Source organism: Carassius carassius, chromosome 6 (assembly GCF_963082965.1).
Source record: "Carassius carassius chromosome 6, fCarCar2.1, whole genome shotgun sequence".
Classification (NCBI taxonomy): Eukaryota; Metazoa; Chordata; class Actinopteri; order Cypriniformes; family Cyprinidae; genus Carassius; species Carassius carassius.
This window is the reverse complement of record NC_081760.1, coordinates 2,960,839-2,979,211: the sequence shown is the minus strand read 5'-3', so window position 1 is coordinate 2,979,211 and position 18,373 is coordinate 2,960,839. Positions and strand designations below refer to the sequence as shown.

At 36.2% G+C, this 18,373-nt stretch overlaps 3 protein-coding genes across 4 annotated transcripts; 2 read left to right on the top strand and 1 right to left on the bottom strand.

Moving 5' to 3' along the window:
- Positions 1–778: 778 nt before the first annotated feature.
- polr1e (RNA polymerase I subunit E) lies at positions 779–5,580 on the bottom strand. 2 transcript variants are annotated; one of them, XM_059551470.1, is made up of 12 exons: positions 5,429–5,580; positions 5,100–5,203; positions 4,926–5,002; positions 4,759–4,844; positions 4,196–4,248; positions 3,688–3,832; positions 3,486–3,596; positions 3,297–3,393; positions 2,485–2,615; positions 2,272–2,353; positions 2,034–2,165; positions 779–1,060 (listed from the first exon to the last, which is right to left on the bottom strand). In XM_059551470.1, exons 1-12 carry the CDS (start codon positions 5,490–5,492, stop codon positions 895–897), a joined length of 1,248 nt encoding a protein of 415 aa, XP_059407453.1. In that variant the 5' UTR covers positions 5,493–5,580; the 3' UTR covers positions 779–894. The 2 variants fall into 2 exon arrangements, with proteins under 2 accessions (XP_059407453.1, XP_059407454.1); XM_059551471.1 differs by having other exon boundaries at positions 5,474–5,529.
- Positions 5,581–6,602: 1,022 nt separating this feature from the next.
- On the top strand, positions 6,603–8,949 carry LOC132142112 (uncharacterized). Its single transcript, XM_059551748.1, has 6 exons — positions 6,603–7,158; positions 7,265–7,444; positions 7,563–7,639; positions 7,811–8,171; positions 8,293–8,508; positions 8,637–8,949. The coding sequence occupies exons 1-6, from the start codon at positions 6,603–6,605 to the stop codon at positions 8,696–8,698; spliced, it is 1,452 nt and encodes a 483-aa protein (XP_059407731.1). The 3' UTR covers positions 8,699–8,949.
- Positions 8,950–10,174: 1,225 nt separating this feature from the next.
- Positions 10,175–17,647, top strand: tmem192 (transmembrane protein 192). Its single transcript, XM_059551917.1, has 6 exons — positions 10,175–10,312; positions 10,811–10,960; positions 11,261–11,522; positions 12,492–12,629; positions 16,190–16,292; positions 16,955–17,647. The coding sequence occupies exons 1-6, from the start codon at positions 10,283–10,285 to the stop codon at positions 17,076–17,078; spliced, it is 807 nt and encodes a 268-aa protein (XP_059407900.1). The 5' UTR covers positions 10,175–10,282; the 3' UTR covers positions 17,079–17,647.
- Positions 17,648–18,373: the final 726 nt, after the last annotated feature.

Below are 18,373 nucleotides of genomic sequence, written 5' to 3'. Positions count from 1 at the left end.
AGGTAGTTATCCTAAAGTAGTCACAGGGCTTGAAACTGGTTGGATTTCTTAGAGACCTTGGCTGTGTTCAGAATGGAATACTAGCTTACTATTTACTGAATATTGCACAGTATATATTGTAAATTGCCTTTTCTTTTTTAAAGATGCTAAATCAGTAGGTATCATTCTGAATCTAGTAACACCGTTGTCATATGATCTCATTGCATGTGAGGTGTCAACTTCAATATTCAAGGTTATTTTGCAGTAAAAAAAAAAAAAGAAAGTTTAAATATTGATTGGGCATCCTGAACATTGGCACTCTTTGCACAGAATACATACTGCAGGAATAGTATGAAAGTATGCCATTAGGAACATAGCCCATCACTAAAATTAGGGATATTGTAATATTTCTTCCCAGAATACTAGTAATTATTTATCGAAAGATAGCCATCTTATGTTAGATTTACAGCACGCTGTTATTATTTTTGTAATGTTTTCATACTAACTGCTGGTTTGATTTATAAAGTGCAATATGTATCTTCTAAAATGTGCCTATTTTTACAGTATGGTTTTTATACTTGTTGTGCAGTACAAATATAATCACTATTGTAGCAAATTGCCTAATTTCTGTATTTTTGTCTAGGATACTGTAAAGATATGGATTTCATTCCATTCACAAGAAAAACAGTCCTTGTCCTTGCTTGCTCTACAATAATTTTGTCAATCAATACCAGTCTCCTACTGTCGTCTCAAGTATACGAGAAAAAAAACAACTACTTCAGAACACAGGCAATTCCAATCTCAGTTAACTGAATAATAGTTTACTTTTTATTCAATGTTACAAGATGACAGTAAATGTAACATTCAGTTACAGCCGGTTCACACACAGCTTAGAAACATACTGCTGTCCACAGCTCAGTTCATCCTCTTGCGTTTCCTGCGTTCCATACGGCGTTCGTAATGCACCAGTGGCAGCACCAGAGAGACCATCCTGTACTCATCGTGTGTCCCGGCCTCTTCTCTGCTGTGGGCAGACTGACGGCACAGGGTCAGCCCCATGGCCTTGGCCACCTCCAACATTCTGCACACAAACGGTGTCAAAGTAAGGATAACAGCAGTGACTCTCCACCTTTTTGACTCCAAAGCCTCCTTCTGTTCATAACATTCGAAGGCTCTCCTATGTAAAGGAGGCATTTACACAACACCATTTTCAACTAAAAGCAGAAAACTTTATGCAGTTTGGCTGTTCATTTACATGATAACAGTGTTTTGGTTCATTAGATACATGTGCAGGTGCATTGTTTTCCTTTACAAAGTGATATCACCAACTACATGCATAATGCAACGTTTTTTAAATGTTGTCATCTGTATGTGAAGTTTTTCAAAAATGCTAAACTTTTCCATTTTTAGTACATTGTCATGTAAACACACCTTGAGATGATATACTTTATGCATTTTCAGTTTCATGTAGATTAAATTAAGAATTTAATAAATTAAAGCTTCCATTTATTACTATTAGCTAATATTACAAATATTTCTAAAGCATTGTTAACTTGAACATTTACTAATACATTACTTAAATCAAAAGTAAAATTCAATCTGTAAGTAATATTTAATGGACCTGAGCAAACAAACTATAACAACATTAACAAAGATTATTAAATAGTGAAACACTACAATATATTGCTTATAGTTAGATAATGCATTAACTAAAGTTAATCAATGGAACCTTGTAAAGTGTTGTAAATAGAGAGATGCACTGATACTGAATGTCTCTGCCGATACCAAGAGCTGATTATTCAGAATAATAATAAGCCCTGATGGGTGATTGTGAAATAAATTGGTTTTATCGGCCGATACATCGGTGCATCTCTAGTTTAAACATTGTAACGTGTTTCAAAGAATCCTTTAATATAATAATTTAAATCATTTTAATACTTATTGGGGCCCCAATGGAAGTTTGCTCCAGCCCCCTGGTTGAGAACCACAGTTTTAGACCATCACAAAATTGTGCAGTTTCACAATTAAGGTGTAAAATAATGCATCTGACTTACTTGACATCGCTGATGCCCATGTCTCTGTGCAGGAGTGTAAGGTTAGCCGTCTGATCACTCATGTGCAGCAGTAAAGCTAAACAGTGAGCAGCCAGTTTCATACGCATGGACGACGACACCGTGTTCCTGAGGCTGTCGAGACAGTTATACACTGCTTATTCAGAGATTTGAAAAAGATCAAAACCGAAATGAAGTCAGAACAGGCTGCAGGACTGTGCCTCGTTGGGAGGAAACACACCTGCCATTGTGGAAACTCTCCACGGTGAAATCCTTCAGGACTTTGTTGATGATGATTCGGGGACATCCATCCTCACTACCAACTTCAGACGAGAGTGAAAATTAATTTATTGAAAGGTTAAAAACCCCAATGGCCATATAAAACAAGAACATTTGGAATCAATACACTACTCCCATTTTAACTAATATTATCTATTCTTTAACACTCACTCACATTTGAAGGACAGACGTCTCTGTTGCGAGGCTTTGATGAGGAAGGACAGGTACCAGACACAACGAGACTGTCGGTCGCGAGCAGCTTCCTCTTTAGGAAGTGATTCAAGATGTCTAAGAACAATCTGAGGACTAGAGAACACAACTGGATGAATTTAGAACTGATCTGGAGCTAAAAATGCTCCAAAAATGACTTCTAGAATGGCAATTTTATTTTGTCTTGTCATTTTCATGACAGGCTTTCCACCCATTTCCAAGATTTAAAAAACAATAAAAAATGTAAAGTACGCTTTTACTTTCAAGACTTTTAAAAGGAGCTGGAAATCACTATTTTATTTTCTGATATTTATAGATTACTGATGATACTCATGGAATAAAAATAACTGTAATAAAACATTCCGTTTCATTTCTATACTTTTACTTAAATTAGAAATAAACTAATAATTGTTTTTTTAAATATAAGAAATTAATAGGTTTATTCAGCAAGGATGTTATTAATTTGGACAAAGACTTAAATGAAAGAAAAATGTTAAAAGTTCTTATGAATTTTCCATTCCTAGTAAAAAAAAAAAAAATTATCATTGTTTACACAAAAACATTAATCAGCACAACTGCTTTCAACCATTGATAACAAGAAATGTTTCTGAAGCACCCATTTCTGAAAGATTGGGACACTGAAGACTGAAGTAATGATGGTAAAAAATACAGCTTTGCATCACAGGAATAAATTACTGTATTTTCAATCTTATTCATGGTATTTCTGCATTTTGATTAAAAAAAAAACAAACACCAAAGGCATGATGTTCTCCAAACCTGTTTTCAGCTCTCATCTTCTGCAGGTCTTCAGCGGTCAGCGCTGCCATCTTTGCTCCAACATCCTTCAGGGCTTCAAACTCATTTGGAGACAACACTGGGAGGAGGTTGAGGATCTTAACACACACACAAATGCTGTGGAGGGGAGTGGTAAAACATGGAAAGCATATAAAGAACTAAAAAGGATACACTGGTCAAAGGGGTACACATCTTCTGCTCTGTCTGCCTCAGTGTTGCATGGAGGGAGGAAGTGCGCTGTATCTGTCTGAGCCTCAGTTTCAACCACTTCATTATGAAGAGCTTAGAGACACAATCGAAGAGCCAGTGTCATGAATCCTTTTAAATGCACATTTCAGTCTTATGAATTGTGAAAACCCATTCTGCTACTTACCTTCCACTCCTTTCTGATCGATGATGTTTCTGGCAGCCAGTGCCACAGCCTGCTGAAGCGTATCGTTGCCCACTTGGTTAAGTCTCCTGGAGCTCAGAGCACGCTTCTGTTTAGTCGTCCCGAACGCTTCAATAAGAGCATCCACCTGTGCCCAGGCACAAAATTCAATTTTGTTATAAATGATTAACTGTGCACATTGTTGTTTTAAAAATTTGTGCTCCCTCATAATCTCTAATCAACATGCAAGGTTTGAAAGAACATTTATTCTCTGATGACATATGCACCAATAATCCAATCAATTCCTGATGGACAAAATCGAGTCACTCCTTACATTTGTTTTCTCATTCAAGATGAAAAAAATTATTCTCAGAAATACATGACAATAGGGAACAAAATACTTTGGTTTCATGTTGATTTTAATATTTCAGATATGACAAGACAAGGTTAGAACATGTAAAATGTCTTACAGTATGACTTAAACAGCACACAGTCTGTACATTTAGCTTACCTTTTCTCTGTATGTATCAGCTTCCTTTGTGTTTTCATTTACTTCTGATTCACCTGCAGACAAACACAGATTTAGGAATGAACTCCTCTTTCATTAAAATCCTGTCTAACCAAATAAGTCTTAATGCACACAACTCCAGTCTCTGTTGTACACGATTTAATTTGTAGACATTACTGTTGAACATAAAATGAGGAGTTTGCCAACATTCTTACTAAAGAATTCCCATGACATTTCCTTTCATTAAAGATTTAATTTGATAAAATATTTTAGTGTGGATCATAATTAGAAAATACGTCCTTACAAATAATAATTACAACTATTATTACAATAATAATACAATATTTTTACACTGTAAATAATAGCAAATTAGCAATAATAGATGTTATTATAATGACTTTTCACACACACATATATACACATACATATACATACATACACACATATACATATATATATATACACATATATATATATACACATATATATACACATATATATACACATATATATACACATATATATATACACATATATATATATATACACAAATGTACCAAATTTACCTGGAATAACAGGCAGCATATTGAAGAGCTGAGCATTATGAACCTTCATTTGCATAGTTCTCTTGTCAAGAACTCCAACAAAATGCCTGTGGACAACAATTACAACTCCATTATTCAGAGACAGAAAAAATATTGTTTTGATTGTTTTAAAGTTTCGATGACGTCACCTGCACAGATTACTACACTGCAATGATCCAGACCCAAAGTTGTTCCCAACATAGGGAAGTCTGTCTGATTCTGCAACCTAACAAGGGAACAGGAAATATACACCAGATTTACTTACTTAGCCATTATAAAGACCCTAAAATAAAATCTGTTTCAGTCTGCATAGGCCGTTTTACCACAATTCGTCTGTTTTTCTTTCTGGGATTGACTCCATCTGCGTGTTTCAGGAGTTGGAAGTCCAGCTGTTCGGCATTTTTCACGTGTCCATTAGAAAATTTTACTACAATGACAAGAATCGGGCGTAAAATAGGGAAAATACTCCACTGCAAACAACTGATAACGACTGCTTTAACCTACAAAATATTAGACTGAGTATCCAATGTATGTCCACGTGGGTGCGTTAAACACAAAGATTAGGTGTACAATTAATAAATAAAGAATGGACCAGAATAACGCTAAAATATATTCTGATAACTCTGTGATATTTCGGATGTGAAAAAGTTACCAATAAACGCATCCTGTCCAGTTTCTTCACAAGGTTTCCACTCACATGTCGCCGCCATGATCATAGTTTCCTCGGCTGACTTTCACACGCGTCTCTGCTCAAACAGCGACACCCAGCGGCTGAGGAAACTCCTGTATCCCTGTATCTGTATATCCTGGAAATACTGGAGATGAGCGCCACAAGTCGTATTGGAAAAAACACCCTGCTGGGAGCATCACACTTCTTACTGTAAATTGGGATCCCCACCACACCTAACCTTTACTACTATGAGAATAGTGTCTTTGAAAATAAATTAAAAGGTGCTGACTTGGAGGAATAAATGAGGGCTCTATCACAGAATTTATTAATTTATAACAAATTTAAAGAATACGCGAATTTTAGAGATTATTATAGTCTTGAAGTATTTTTATTATCGCCAATATGGGGATTAATTTGACAAAATTACAGCTCAATTTAATATTATGTTCACAAACGTTTCAAGTTCTTGGTTTCATGATTTTAAACAAATTTAAAATGGTGTTCGTGGAAATAAAAACAATACTAAAGGACAATCGTAATGCGTATAAAAATTATAGTTAGAATACATTTCACTCTTGGTTAATCATTTAATTTTTTTTATAATGTATCATTTGTATTACACTGTTCCAGTATAAACTTGTTAATTTAAAATAATAATAGTAATAATAATAATAAGGCCTACTCGTTTGTTTTACTGCGAATTCGTTTTTAAACAAGACATCAACAACATAACCCTCTCTGACCAAGGTGAAGACACAAGCTAGATTAAATTAGTTTAATTCAAATTTCATTTGGCCGTTCACACAGCGTACCTAGCTGAATTAACCATTGCTCTATGATATTGAGAACATTATACAAATCAATGAGTTAACCCAGCGCCTGTAGCTCGCGCTGCGCGTATTTCAAATTTCGCATTATTTGAATTTCAGCATGAACATTCCATTACGTCACCAACCTAGAGAACTCAGAACTGGCTTCATATCTGTGTGAGAGAGACAGCGGGAGCACGTTTAGCTACATTTATGCATTTATAGACAACATTTGTACAAAGCGACTTGCTAAGTCTAGTGTGTGATAATATTCAACAACAATACACAAAGACTTTACAGATTCTACAGACAGTCTTTACGGATTTGACTGCTCTGCATCGGACATCATGTCGATGACATCATCTGAGATCAGTGCAGCTGAGAGTGAAGGTGGCCCTGATGGCCTTCATGGCTCCAGAAGTGACACGTTCTCCATTGAGTTGGCAGCTTTTAATAGGCTGCATGTGTTTGATCTAGGCACCATCAGAGTCTATGATGAGATAGATGATAGTAATGATGGTGATTACACAGAGCAGTCCAGTCTTAGCAGTGACACATCTGAAGATGAAATAGGGGCGAGTATGGTCAGCTTTGAATCGCACTCTGATGAGGGAGGATTTCTTGGTAGACTGAATACACAAATGCATTGCGGCAGCATATTATCGCTTTACAGAGGAAGTGATGATAGTCTGGATTTGCTGAGCATCAGCAGCACGTCCTCTTGTAAAACCCAAATCATCTACCGTGCTCCAATGCACAATGCACCCCTCATCCCCCCCTCCAATTTTGTAGACACTGCATGGCCTTCAGTTAGACTGGATGCTCATAGTGATAAAGAAGCGTCTTCTATAGAATCTACGTCTATAGGAGTGACGCCTGTAGACTCCGTGGACAACAGCACAGGTAAGATTTAAATGACATTGGGAATTGAGACATTTCTATAGTTTATAAGGATCCACAAGGATCCAAACAGTCCCTAATCGGTTAAGTGAATGCTTCTTCTTTTTAGAAAACCATGTCAGTCTAAGGAAGAAGATGAAGAACAGGATCAGTTCATTTTTCAAGAGGGCATGGAAGGCTATAAAGCATCCTTCCCTCAGTTGCAAGACCAGAATAGAGCCAGACCCAGAGCCGGCCGATCCTGAATCATCATGTCCTGCAGGGCCCTCTGGTTTCAAGCCAACTGATGGTGAGTCTGCTGCCAGAATTACTGTGGTACCCTGCTAAAACAAACATTTTAAATCAGTATTTATGTGTTGTTGTACAAAAAAAAAATCCTTATAACATCCTTTATGTGTGTTTTTCAGAATCTGAAGAGTTTGGTTTTGAAACGGGAGGCTTTAGCACAGGGTATGAGGAAACCCCTACATCTAGTGGTGAACAGGTACTCTTACTGAATTCAACAAATATTTAGATTTTACATATGAAGTTGTGTCTTGAACAAAACATTTGTTTAAAACGATTTACAGATCATTCATCAAATCTTAAAGGTTATGTACAAGCTTCAACATGCATATAATAATAACTCTTGTGTTTTGTAACCTTTTACAATCAGACAGAAGATGCTGATTGCCTAGATGAGTTCAGCCTTAGCAGCGACACATCCGAAGATGACTGTGGGCAGAGTGTGATCAGTTGTGACCTCTTCTCTGTTCAGAGAAGAAACTTGGTCCATAGGCTGGGTGAATGGAGCCCTAACAGCGACCTCTTCATATGTGAAGGTGGAAGGGATGATAACATGGATTTGTTAAGCATTAGCACTGGCACATCCTACACTGAGGAACGAAGAATCGCTTGGCAGAATGTTCCTGCTATAGAAGCATGTGCATGTTCGGACTGCAGGAACATGTACTCAACAGGGCCTTCGCAGAGTGACATAGAGGCTTCTCCTGTAGACACTGTGGAGAACAGCACAGGTTGGACTGAAACTACATTGGAAAACATTTATTTAGATATTAGTACAGCATACTAGCATGATGATGATTCTGTCTTTATGATCAAATCTATTAAGTGAATTGTTTTTTTGTTTTGTTTTAGAGAGACATACCAATTTATGGAAGAAGATGAAGAATGGGATCTCTTCATTCTTCAAGAAAGTACCGAGAGCTAAGTGTCCCTCCTTCTGCTGTTGCTGCTGCGAGACCAGAGTGGAGCCATTTGTGCCTCAAGCAGAGGACTTAGAGCCAGACCCACAGCCGGCTGATCCCAAACCATTCTTTGTTGCAGAGCCCTATGGTTTTAAGACAATTGATGGTAAGTCTGCTGCCATTATTAATGCAAAAAAAAAACTAACTTAAAACACATTTTAATCAGTATTTTGTCTTGTTTTAAACCAACTACTATAGTAGATTACATTCTTTTTTGTATGTGTTTTGTTTTAGATTCTCAAGAGTTTTATTATAAAATGGTAATATTGAAACCAGGAAGCTTTGGATTTCTGTGAAGCGATTTCAACTAATGGGACCCCTGTGAAGGCAGCATAAACCTCAAGCCCACCACGTCCGGACCAGAGAGTGCAGATCTGTCTTCATCTGCTAGCATGGCCACATTAATAATGCATTAATATTAATGTTATTTTTTAATAATATTAATAATAGTATGTACATTTTCTGAAGAAGTGGCTGGTGCTTGCCATTTCAAAACTGGGCACAATGGTCTTTTTCGCATGTTTTAGGTAATTGCTTTTAGCATGTAGCTATTACATGTCTATGTGGCAATTTTCGGGTAACTCATTCTCGTTTGGTGCTATAACCCATCAAAGTTGGCCACAAGTCTATGGAAGTCAGTTTCTAGTAGTATTTAACATCTAATATAATTTTTATTTAAAAAAAAGATGTATTAAAAATAAAATATCAAATAAATGTTCTATGTAAATGTATACATTTAAATTACTATAATTATTTATTTCAAAGCCAGTATATGTACTTGAAGGAATTTCATAATTTATTGTTGTTATGAATTAAATATTTTGATGAATTGTGATGATGCTTGTAATTTTATAAATATATTAAAAAATATATATAAAATCTTCCTTTGTCTCTTACTTTTGGCTGCTCCAAAAGGTGAAATATATCTTACAAATGTTCAAATAAAAGGTTAATTAATAAATTAAAAATTAAAATTAAAAAAAAAAATTAATAAGAGTATAACCATAAATATGTTGAGATGAGAATAGTGATGTATTTTGGGAAAATCATTGGTATTGGTTATTGTTTTTAAAAATTGTAATCTTAATGGTACACATACACAAGAACATGGACATGATTGGAGAAGGCTAAATGGTCATAAAACTTATACTTTTTAAGGCACCAATCTGCCTCCATTAATTTGATCTTATACATGTATATATATATAAATATATATATAATTGTATGTCTATATCTTTATTTATTTAATATTAATAATTATTTTTTTTATGTAATTTGTGTGCTTAACTCTGCAGACATAAGGTATACAAACATATGGTCACAAATACTTCAAATGATGAATGTGCAAACTTTTAAATCCCAAAACGTGGGAAAATATTTTTAGATCAGGTCGGCAAATGTTATTTTGTGCTACATGTGTAAATGAATTTATGAATAACAACGGACTGGAGTTTTTTATTTTCCTTGTCAGCCTTCCGCACGCAATTTTTATCATTGGCTTTTAAGGAATAAGACTATATTTGACAAAACAAGAAGCAAAATGTGGTGAGACCTGATTTTATACAGTCTATGGATGAGGTAGACTGGTAGATAGATTCTTATTTTATTTTTATTTATTTTTTACAATGAATGTGCCATTTAAAGTGTTTAAGAAAAATCTGGAAAGTGTAAACTTCTGGTTAACATTCCTGAGTTTGTGCTCGCTTTGAGCCAATCACCTACATCTGAACGTCGAGCGTCACGTCACGTAATTAATATTCATGAGCCAAGCCTTTCTCGCAGTAGGATTGGTGATATCTCCACCCGGAAGTTTAATTTAGAAATATTGGACGGAGCGTTTTCTTTTCCTTTTAATGCGTGATGATTGATCAGGCAGTGTGATGGAGTCCGAGCGTACTTCGGCTTATGGCGTGCGTATAAACTTTTTATTCCACTTGCTATTTTTTCTACTTGTATGGAAACAGGGTCACGAGAGCAGCTGTAATACTAACGTCACTCATTTCCAAATGTCCCTAATCTGACACACCGTTGCTTTGATGTGTATTAAGTAACAAACGTGTTCTGCATGTTGTGTAGTAGTAGAAGAGGAAAATACACTGCACTTATGATCAGAGTTAAACCCCTTTCGATTACTCTTATGTGGCTGCTATTCGTTTCACCAAATGTTTTGATAATGGTGCTATTCCCAATGTCGTTTAACTAGTGAAAGGGCCCTTTAACATAATGTTTGTGTAATAGTGAGCCATTATTAGGCTCTAATACAGTTTATGCACTTTGAAATGCATGACTTCAAAGTAGCATTTAATGCCTGCAAAGTAACTTTCAGCTAATTGCTCTAGTGTATGAGTGTATCATGGATTACACAGCACATTCTAACCTGTATGTGTCTGTCTTGTTTCTGTGGCCAGAATAACACAAATGTAGATTTTACTCAAAGCACTGACGATGACCCTCTTGATGGACCACTTATATCCCAAGATGTACTCGAGTCAGTGATCAAGAGAGAGTTTCAGAAATTACCCACTCACTGGGCAGTGGGTGTACTCTCTTTTTTACATGTGAGTATACAAACCGTTTTCACTGCACTTACTTGAGAATAATGACATATAACTTAAGATTTAACAATTTTTAGATTTCATGAAAAAAAAAACAAGACACAAATAGTGAGTATTATCAATGTTAAATGTTGCCCCACAAAGGAAAAACTCTTAAAGCATGTCCAGACTTTGGTTATTTGTTTGTAAAACATACATTTTTGAAGAATCCTTAACCTTAAATTAACTAGTTAGTGAGTTAGTTAACACTAAACAATTTCCTCTGTGTGCTTTCTGTGTAACGTCTCTGTTTCTTGTTTGCAGGTGGTTTATGTGGTGCTTTGTATTTTAATCACAGTATTTTGCTGGATATCTGATGAGCACACTCCCGAGTGCACTGCAGCATTGCATGGCATCGACTCCAAGACTGTGGTGTTACTGGGGAAAGTTTCACTCTGGGTGATGGTCTTTATATATGATAGATTTGTTCAGCGTCAACACAGTGCTGTGAGACGGAGAGGTTATCTGGACTTCTACAGACTGACCCGAGGAATTAAAAACCTTCCTCTGCTAATTCATTCTGCAGGTGAATTTTAATTTCCCCCATCACCGTTTTTACCACTTTATAAAGTCATTCTCTATTAATAAAATCTTTTGTTAATGCTAAAGTGCTCTTTCAGTCACGTCCAAATATTTGTTATATTTCACAAATGGCCACTAGATGACAGCACAGAAGCTATCGTTATAACTGTAAATATACCGTATATTATGAAATTTGCACAGTTGCTTTCATTTTTTTAATCATAAATACACTTCATGACTAAGTCTAATTGTTTTTTTTTCTCTCATTTTCTTATATGATAAAATTTACACCACCGTTCCAAACTGTTTTTTAAATAAATAAACTAATAAGATAAAACACTATAAAGCTGCATTAAATTGTCAAAAGAAACAAAGATTTTTCAATTCTTGCAAAAATAATTTTAAATAAATGCTGCTCTAATGCACTTACTACTACTATTCGTCAAAGAATGCTGAAAAAGTATCACACTTTCCAAAGAAATATTAAACACAATTGCTTTCAACATTATTATTATTAATAATAATAATAATACTAAATGTATCTTCAAAAAGCAAATCAGCAATATTAGAATGATTTCTGAATGACCATGTGAGACTTAACACGGGAGAAAAGTTGCTGAAAAAAATGTACATATATATTAATGTATTTTTGATCAATGAATGCAGCCTTGGAGAGCATAAGAGACTTCTTTTTAAAACCATTAAAAAAATCATGCCAACCCCAAACTTTTGAATGGTAGGGAATGTCTTACTCAATAATTGTGAGTCATACCGTAATACTCGATGTGATTTGAACTGAACCACGACCAAATTTCAGGTTTCATGCATTTTATCATTTTGTAAAGAAGCCTAATCAAATTAAATTATAATCAGGTAAATGTATTAATATCAACAGGAATGGATTTTTAATGGCTGGTACGGATATCAGTGGCTAATATAATGCATAATTGCTCTCTTTTTCTCTCTTTTGTAGGTAATGCAGCGATCCTGACTGTAGTTGCTCCATCATCTATGCTGGATGCAAGTGTGAAGAATCTGTCTGTATATCTTCTGTTGGCCATCATCTGTCTGGAGCTACTGCTGTCAGTTATATGCTTGCTTCGATATACAGGTGCTCACACATACACACACAAGATTTCTTCATCATTCATTCGGAATGATATTTCTGCATAGTAAATAACACAGAATCACATTCCCTTATACAGGGTTTTTAATTTCCACACCTGACAATGGCAATAAGCATAGTCCATGAAACTGAAGTTTTTACACATTTAATTTTTAAATTAAACTTTTTATTTTGTTCTTCTGGCTGTGGGTTTGTTTAGTATATTGATAGAAAACATTGGTCGTTTTGTGACTCACATCATTACATATAATTACCTGTTCTCTGAAATGCTACTGCTCAAAATATTCACCTGATTTGATGGCTAATTGCAAGTAATAGTTGCCACAAGGACAGTACTTGCACTCCTTCCCCCAGCATGCACTACAAAGCCCAAGCTTCTGTCCTTACCTCTTTAGAGACCCACCATGCAGCTGTTGTCCCTCTCATGCTCTTTTTCTTGCATTTTGTGTATGATAAAATAACAAACAGTTTGCTCCCCGTGGTAAGAAATGGAGAAAAGCGGGATTGTTTAAGATGTTAAAGTGAAGGACTATGTTTCGGGGGAAGAGGCTTGTTATGGACACATGGCTCATCTTTGCCAAAGGCAACCTGAATCCACCATGGCATTGTCTTTACTGTTTACACACAGACACACACACACTCTTACACACATTCTCGTATCAGTGCCTGGATTCCAGAGATGATTAGTGAAATGAAGCTTGACCACATGTTATCTACAGAGACACACCCTCACTCGCAGATTTCACCTTGTGTCTTCTATGTCACTCTGAATTATGCATGAGGTGAGGGTAATGTTTTAGATGCATGTTTATGTATTTATATGTGTATGCACAAGCGTTTAAATTATTATAAATATTCATAATTAATGCTTTTATCTCACAGGAATGCATTAAATTGATCAAATATATAATATTTACATTTATATGACATTTATAATCATGATAATGACGAGAAATGTTTCTTAAGCACCAAATCAGCATATTAGGATGATTTTTTAAAGATCATGTGACACTGAAGTGAAGTGACATTCAGCCAAGTATGTTGACCCATACTCAGATCTGATGCTCTGCATTTAACCCATCAGAAGTGCACACACACAGAGCAGTGAACACACACACACACACTGTGAACACACACCCAGAACAGTGGGCATCATTTATGCTCCGGCGCCCGGGGAGCAGTTGGGGGTTCGGTGCCTTGCTCAAGGGCACCTAAGTCGTGGTATTGAGGGTGGAGAGAGCACTGTACATGCACTCCCCCCACCCACAATTCCTGCCGGCCCGAGGCTCGGAACTCACAACCTTTCGATTGAGAGCCCGACTCTAACCATTAGGCCACGACTTCCCCACTGAAGACTGGGGTCATGATGCTGAAAAATCAGCTTTGCATCACAGGAATAAATTACATTTTTAAAACAGATGTATTAAAACAGAAAACCATTATTTAAGATTTTCATACTATTTCACAAAATCAAAGTTTTACTGTATTAAATGCAGCCGTGAATATAAGACACTTCTTCCAAAAACATTTATAAATTCTTTGAATTTAAGTGTGAGTAATAAATTCACAATCTGAGGTTCAAAATCTGGAAATAATGTTTTGTTAAATTAATAAGAATTATGTACTATTCTGCCCCTTTTCTGTTTTTGTTTTAGCTTCCATTGAGACACACACAAAAAAATTGTGGATAACATGATCAACAGAACAAAATTCATTATGCTTAAAACCTGCTGCAAATGACCAAACTCTCAAATGATCAATTTCAACTTTTTCACTTAAATAATGCTGCTAATATAATTTTTAATAAACAATACAAAAAAAGGCAGTAGACATATGTGAATGTCATTTAATCTACAAATTAAAGAAACCCCCTACATGAGATTATTCCCAAAAGAATAAACCCAGGTCTCAATCAAAAATGTATTTATCGTGCTAACGAGTGATCTCTATCTATTTAACCACCGTTTATCCATGTATCCATCTCTCGGTCCCTTTCCTAAAGGAAGGTGCAGTTAGGTCAGAGTCATGCTCCAGGGTCTTTGAAGTGTCTTCTGTGATGTTGTATCTCTGCCTCTCTCTTCATTTGAACATGAATGCAGTGTTCTGTATGGGCCGTATGCGGCCTCTGCACTTCAAAGGAAGTTTAGGGCTCTTCAAAGGGGGCGAGGGAGGTGATTGGGACCTGCATTGTTTTACCATGATGCATGGACAACATGCACTTGGGTTTCCGTGTCTCAGGAGGACCACTGTATAGCGGAGATTTAAGAAATGTGTTACTGTTGCACTTTCTATTTAAAAACACTATTTAAAGGCTGTTCTTGATGTGTGGTGACACAGCTGACAAATCACCCCTAATAACCTTCCAGCATTGCATATCTAAACTCAGATGAACTGCTTAAGCTTAACTTACTGTTATAGGTAGCACTTATATGACACTTCAGAGCAAGAGAAAAGGTGTGCATTATCTCTTCAGAGGGAATCCCTGATCTCCTTCCTGCCCAACTCAATGGCCTGTTGGCCCCCATTTCCTGCAGGTGATTGAAGAAAGAGCAGCTTTATCTGATTGGTGTGTTTGTATGGGTTGGCCAGGTGTGGGTCGGGAACAACGCTGAGGTATTTGTTACAGTTTTTGGTCATTATGGCGTAATTAGAATGTATTCAGAGACCCTGAGATATTTTCCACTTTGATTATCTTTAGACAGATGTGTTTAAAAATGTTTGATCGTATAGCACAAGCTATCTCATGCATTTTATAGGTGACGAATGTAATTATTTCAGTATTGGAATGCAAAGAGAAATATAAGTGTCATCTCATAACGTTGCAAATGTTGCTCTGGTGATTTTTGTCAACTGTTTGACACCTCATCGCTCAAGACATATGCAATCGGCAATTATTTCGAATGGTAATGAAGTTTCCAGCTATCAAAGGAAATGTTTTTTTTGTTTGGTTTTTTTTTCAGATTTGCTTGCCATGTGATTAATTGAGCCCCCTCCCCCCAATCTGCACTATTTTGACATCTTGCACATACTTTGAAATGGCTTAAACTTGCTGTTCTGTCATAGTGCATGGAGTGAAAGTTTGCTGATTGAGAGGCATATTAAAGGTGTGAGAGAGGAGGGAAGTCATGTGTGAAATCACACAGTTGCCCTGCTTTCTCAAGCTCACAAAACACACTAGCCACGCGTCTACTAGCACACCTTACGGTGAAGAACATGACTCCTGCAAACACACACCTAGCTCACGTTAAAACGTGTCTTGCATCGTCAGACACACACCACAGCTTACAACAATTGACACCGTCTGATTTTTCAATGTTAAATACTTTGCCCGTTTGTTAAGTTAAAGGAGTAGTTAGTATAAGAATGAGAGTGTAAAGGAAAAGATGGATTATAAAAAAAATTTAGTTCCAGATGATGAAAATTCCTAGATTTTCTGGTGTCAGACTGCAATATTGAAATTACTGTGATGAAGAAAGGCATTGGAGAAACAAATGAGAAAACTACATTCTTGTTAATTTTTGTATATTTATCATCTTGTGTTTTAGTGCATGTGGTGAAGTTTAATAGCAAGAAGCCACATCCTGATGTGACTGAAGAGGCGCGCTCTCATGGCTGCTCCAGCGGATCACATGCAGAGACAGGCTTCAGGTAAAACACATTTGTGAAAGAGTCATATACACTGACCAGAGATATTAATCTGTTTATATTTGGTTATTTTGAGAAGCCATTTTGAAAAGTATTAGTTTCCGGTTGTCAGCTCCAAAGTTAACCCACAGCCTTTGTAAGAGGATAATGTGCATTTTTCATAGTAAATGTGTTTTCATTTCAAATTTAATTTGTCTACTCTCTCAAAGAACGTATATTGGTCGTCCAGCACACATACAAATTGTTCTTGGTAAATGATCAAAGAAGTGTTGTTCTTAAAAAAAAAAAAAAAAAAAAAAAAAAAAATTGTCTGGGCCCTATGGATGCATAATTTCTTCATTCCAGTGGTTCATAGTAGGCCTACATTAAATTATTGTAGTTTATGAAAGATTGTTTTTCTAACGTACACCTGTTTTAAAATAAAAAGCAGTTTTCCACTATAAACAAGTTTGGTGTCTAACAAAATGTTGATTCATATCTCATTCTGACCAATATATATATATACTTATCTGTATCTCCCAGAACAGTAAGTGCTGGGGCGTCCCTAAATAGAATGTGTTTTCTTTGTGGACAGTGTTTTCATTGGCGCACACACACTGACATTTCAATCCCATGTGCTGTGGACAGTTCAGACAGGTGCACATGTTCTGTGGTTTATTTCACAGGGACGGCTCCAGTTTGGAGGATGTGGTGGAAAAGCAGGCAGACCTGATTGATTATCTCAAACAGCACAACAGCGTCTTGAGCAGGAGGATCCTCACGCTGACCGGCCAGCAGATCAGAGCCTGACACATGCAGACAGAGAGAGTGACTCATGATGGGCTCTGAAGCCTTGCGTGCGAGCGTGTGTGTGTGAGAGAGAGAGTGTCTATCTTGACTGGCATCGGCAGCCATGGCTCACTGATCAGAAGGCTTTTGGTGGGAAATGAAGCCTGGTAACCTCTCTAACAGCGCTTTCACATTTCCATGACAAGTCTGGGTAGACAATGGCTGCAATTAGGAAGTCAAAAACCTCTGCTGCAGAAATGTTCGGGTTAAGATGCTTACTATGTGTTTATGGGATAGCGAGATGTAATCAAACTAAAAGGTTTATCATGTAACTTGTGGCTTTCCTTGTTTGTGCCTGTGAGAGCATGGATAAGTGGGTACAGCGATAGTTAATCATACTTGATTTGGTTTCTTTAGTGTGTCATTGGTGTTTGTGTGTAAGGAATGTGTCAGATGGATGTTTCTTGTGGTATGTATGTGTTGGAGCCATTCTCAAAACATGGCCATTTTAGTACTAATGCTTTATGTCACAGATGTTATGACCTACTGTCTTTTTATGTAAAGTAATGTGAATAAAATGATTGAAACTACTTTCTGAAATACAATTTTCACAGATTTTATTGAATTAGGTTGGTTGTTTTTTTTTAATGTGCACATGGTAAGATACTAGATTAAAATTTTGCTACTTGGAAATATACTTTTTGTATGTTGGTTACATATGGTTTTGGAAAACTTATATACTATGTTCAAAGTTTAAGTTTTTAGACAATTTCTGATAGTGAAAGAATTGTTACAAATATTAGTAAATTTAATTAAGTATCTGTATAATTTTTGACGGGTTGCACCACATGACCTTTCACAGTTTAAGAGAAGGAGAGATTTTATTTTAAGCAATTTAATGATGTTGACCGTTATGAGGGTCTGCAGAGGTCCTCTCTGATATCACAAATTCTTTTATTTTCATGAATTTTGGGATGCAAGTACTTAACATTGTTGATGAATATGTCAATCTTTTTTAAGAGAAGTATTCAACAGATAAGGTGTATATGTATATGTGTGTATATATATGTAAACATGCAAAAGAGGGTAAAACAATCTCCATCTGGAATCGGGAACGTTGAACTTTCTGGTCAGTGGCACTTTTCAGATTCTGTCAATCAAAAACGAAACAATCCCAGGTTTGTCAAAACCAATTGTTAAACCAGGCAGTCTGTTGATCCTATTATAAGACTTCATTCACTCCCCCCATTTCGTTCATTAACAGCTTGTAAATTTCTGTGCCAAGTATGAATTGAGACGCATGAAGACTAGGTGAA